The sequence below is a fragment of the Coffea eugenioides genome, chromosome 1 (assembly GCF_003713205.1).
Source record: "Coffea eugenioides isolate CCC68of chromosome 1, Ceug_1.0, whole genome shotgun sequence".
Taxonomy (NCBI): Eukaryota; Viridiplantae; Streptophyta; class Magnoliopsida; order Gentianales; family Rubiaceae; genus Coffea; species Coffea eugenioides.
Window position 1 is genome coordinate 39,697,839 of NC_040035.1, and position 4,170 is coordinate 39,702,008.

Below are 4,170 nucleotides of genomic sequence, written 5' to 3' on the forward strand. Positions count from 1 at the left end.
TATTATCAAATCTTAGTGTCATTTTTCTTTTAGAATTATTGGAGTTGAAAGAAAGAAAGAAAAAGGCCTAGGTGTTTCCATAGAAAAATTTTTAAAGAAAGACAAAAAAAAAGTTTTTTTTTTTGAAAGAAAAACCAAGGTTGAGCAACATGGTTAAAAAAAGCTAAAGTCAATTTTTGAAAATAACTTTATAAATGTGTCTGTTATCCAAAGATATATTTATGAAAATTTGAGAGAAAGGACAATGGAGAGGAGGCTACAAAATAACTTTAGAATTAGAATGCTATCCAAATGCTATGCCAATCGGGTATAAGAAGGATGTTACTTTCAAGTTTCAACCTCATTTCCTTGTTTGAGACACAGGATAAAATATCTTCTGATGGCTTGCCCAGCCTCATTTCCTTATTCGCCGACCCCTGCCGCCGACCCCTATAAATACCTTAAGCTACACTGGTTTTCCTTCCATCGTACTTCGTCAAGTTCTCTTGCATTTGTATTACAGTCGTATTAGTCTTTTATTTAGTTTTCTATTCAGTTTTCGTTGAGAGAATCTGTGTTCATTGCAATGGCACAGAACCAAGAAGTAAGCAACACTGTTGGGAAGCCCATCCATTGCAGAGGTAAATAATACTAAGATGCAATATGCCACTATATTGGTAGAGGAATACTCTCCATTACTTAGTCGTTGTTGTTGAGTTATCTTCCATGTTTTTATTTTGCATGCTTGAATAAAATACTATATTGTTCTTCCATTCCATGGCAACCTCGTACCTCATTTTCGTGCCCTCTTTGACAGTCATGGTAGTGAAGTATAATAATCTTGCCCTGTTTTTTGAGTTTCTTTAATAGCCCTCTTGCCATCAAGTAATTGCTGGTTTTTATGTTGAATTTCTCTGCTCAATCCATCTCCAATTCGGGCAATATAGTAATGTGGAGTGTGTGGAAATTATGATAATTATCCACAATCCTCTGTTACACGGATTCTATGCTGATTGCACATATGTACTTGTTCTTGAAATCTGCCAGAAGATGTGTAATTACTTTGTTTGTTGGATGCAGCTGCCGTTGCCAGGAAAGCAGGGGAACCATTAGTGATAGAGGAAATCATAGTTGCCCCTCCAAAAGCCCGTGAGCTTCGCGTTCGAGTCTTATGCTCTGCCCTCTGTTTCAGTGACATCCATTTCTGGAGGCTCAAAGTATGCCCTCTAATCACACACAGATCAACATCACTTTGCTAATGAATCTGTACTTAGCTCATATTCTGACAAACTCTTTTGTTCTGTTTGAAGGAACCTCATGGATATTATCCAAGAATTTTTGGTCATGAAACTGTTGGGTGAGTTTTTCCATTCTTGCTGAGTACTAACAAGGTCATGACTTTGCGCAAAGCATTTGGTCGATTTCTGATCTTGCTTGATTTTTTTTTTTCAACGCAGGGTTGTGGAGAGCGTTGGAGAGGGAGTCGAGGATGTAAAGGTGGGAGACACAGTCATTCCATCATTCTTGGCTTACTGCGGAGAATGTCCTGATTGCACATCCATCAAAAGCAACCAATGCTCCAAATTGAGATTCGAATTGTCTCCTTATATTAGAGATGGGACTAGCCGATTTTCTGATACCAAAGGAGAGACAATTTACCACTTTGGCTACACATCAGGTTTCAGTGAGTACACTGTGGTGGACATCACTCACGTTACAAAAGTAGATCCTGCACTTCCAGCCAGTAGAGCATGCTTGCTTGGCTGTGGAGTATCAACTGGTAATGCCCATTCGCTTCGATTCTTCCTGGCTCAATTCGATTCGTTTTGAACTTGTATTGTTCGTAGGACCTACTTCACATTTTCCGTTGCAGATGAGCACAATATAGCTCACTGGCACATTTTTTTGTACGCCATGACTTACCATCTTGTAAACCTGAACTCTTCTTTCAGGTGTAGGTGCGGCATGGAAAACAGCCGATATTGAAGAGGGTACAACTGTCGCTATTTTTGGATTGGGAGTAATTGGATTAGCGGTAAAGTCTTGCAGCATTCCTATTAGTATCAAAGTTTCTTGATTCATACTGCATTAGATTTGTTATAGACCATCAAAGTATTGATTCAGAAGTGGAAAATTTTATAGGTTGCTGAAGGAGCAAGACTTCGTGGAGCTAAGACAATTATCGGTGTGGATCTGAACCCGGACAAAGTTGAAATAGGTAAACAATGCATATTTGAGAAGTTTTCAGAGTTCCATAAAGCATAGGCCTCAAGTTCAGGCTGCAATCCCCCATATGATCTCTTTCTCAACTAGCAGGATTTTTGCTTTTCTTCAGGTAAAAAGTTTGGCATCACCCATTTTATCAACCCAAGGGAACTTGGCGGCAAACTTGCGAGCGAGGTATATACCTAATATTTCATACTGCAATGCAGTTTTACTTTGGAAAACAGTGTGTACTGTATTGAAGTTAAGCTTTTCACCGTTGGTATGTTGATAGTCCTAATTTTCAACTCCTGTTCTTTTTCTTGACAAATTAGGTGATTCTTGAGATGACTGATGGCCTTGGTGCTGATTACTGCTTTGAATGCGTGGGCTTGCCATCCCTATCACAAGAAGCATTTACTTGCTGCAGAAAGGTTCGTCTCTGAAATGGCACATCATTTTGATCTGCCCTAGAGCATTTGTTTTGCTGTGTTCAGCTACTAAATGTGATTTTATGCTCAATCTGTAACCTCAGGGATGGGGAAAGACCATCATATTAGGAGTGGACAAGCCAGACTCGCAGTTTATCCTCAACTCCCTAGTGAATAATCATAGTGGGAAGACCATCACAGGAGTCCAATATGGTGGTCTCAAGCCTAATCTTGATATTGCCATTCTAGCAAAACGTTACTTGGAAAAGGTAACTGTTCCTTCACTACGCTTTCAATGGCAATTTTACCACACAATTGTTCTTCACCTGTTGCAAAATGAAGAAAAATGAATCAAATGCTACATCTCTTTCTGATCGCTTAAATCTTTGAACGCAAATGCAGGAGCTTCAGCTGGACTTGTTTGTGACGCATGAGATCAAACTTGAAGACATCAACAAGGCTTTCAAGTTGCTCATTGAGGGCAAGTGCCTCCGGACTGTCATTTGGTTCGATCAGGGGAGGGCAAGAGCCGATGGTGTGTCCTTTAATGAAATATAAAGGAGATTAGACTAACAAATACTAGACAAGTTCTGTTGTAATTTCCCGTTGAAGTGTGTTAAAATGGTCTCATTCAATTGAGAACCATCTCTCTAAATTTGCTCAAGTTTTGTATTCCACAAGTTAATGAGAGCCAAGCATGTTATTCTGTTTCCTTTGATGTGCCCAAGTGGCTTGAAATTTGATAAATCCGCCCTTCAATGGGTTGCCAAACCATATGAGCTCTTTCTTCAATTTGCTTTCCTGTGGATATTGCTTCTTGAATTCTTGGATATATAAGCTGACAATAAGAAAACTCTGATTCAACTATGTCTATCGTTGTGGTACTGGAAAATACCCATGGGCTATACTTGGCCTAAATTGAGGAGAAGAATGTGCATTGGAAGAAAACTGTCATTCAACATAGGCCTAAAAATTGTCATTCAACATGAAAACTCTCATTAAATAGGCTTTCACAACATGAAAACTCTCATTCAACAAGGCCTCAAAATTTATGTTTCAACTCAAGAAGATTTTTGTTTCAATACCAATGGACGGCCGAACTACAAATGGGCTATAGTTGGCAGGAATGGAGGAGAATGTTAGGATCTGAAGCAGTAATCATGCAATTTGAATTGAATCTGGCGAGGGAAAAGATGACTGGAAGGAAATGAGGAAGTGAGGAGAGAAAGGAGAGAGAGAGAAGAGAGAGAGAAAGGAATCAGCAAGAGAGGGAAGTAACTAATTCTGTTATTTCTTGTCTACTGTACACAAGTGGGCCCCACCTTTAATACATTCATCCGACTCAGCCATTAACCGCCCTACCCAATTCAATTGCTATTAAATGGAACGACATCGTTTCATGCCCTCAATTTCTGACCCGATTTCCCAATTCCTAACCCAATTACCCGCTCCTAACAATTCCTCCCCCACAAAAAACAGACTTGTCCTCAAGTCTGGAACTCAGGAAACTGGTTTTCTATGAATGTTTTGTCCTCCCACGAAGCTTCATCATAGCCCA

At 39.5% G+C, this 4,170-nt stretch overlaps 1 protein-coding gene across 1 annotated transcript; it reads left to right on the top strand.

Moving 5' to 3' along the window:
• Window positions 1-409: 409 nt before the first annotated feature.
• LOC113762455 (alcohol dehydrogenase-like 7) lies at window positions 410-3,383 on the top strand. The gene is made up of 10 exons (XM_027305914.1): window positions 410-620; window positions 1,060-1,196; window positions 1,290-1,336; window positions 1,437-1,759; window positions 1,932-2,014; window positions 2,122-2,197; window positions 2,315-2,379; window positions 2,517-2,615; window positions 2,717-2,881; window positions 3,015-3,383. The coding sequence occupies exons 1-10, from the start codon at window positions 566-568 to the stop codon at window positions 3,168-3,170; spliced, it is 1,206 nt and encodes a 401-aa protein (XP_027161715.1). The 5' UTR covers window positions 410-565; the 3' UTR covers window positions 3,171-3,383.
• Window positions 3,384-4,170: the final 787 nt, after the last annotated feature.

Bases quoted from the DNA above. Each gene is read 5' to 3' on its own strand.
- LOC113762455 (XM_027305914.1), top strand. From the start codon at position 566: ATGGCACAGAACCAAGAAGTAAGCAACACTGTTGGGAAGCCCATCCAT. The intron at 1,760-1,931 runs GTAATGCCCATT...CTCTTCTTTCAG, and splicing joins TGGCTGTGGAGTATCAACTG to GTGTAGGTGCGGCATGGAAA. The intron at 2,616-2,716 runs GTTCGTCTCTGA...CTGTAACCTCAG, and splicing joins CATTTACTTGCTGCAGAAAG to GGATGGGGAAAGACCATCAT.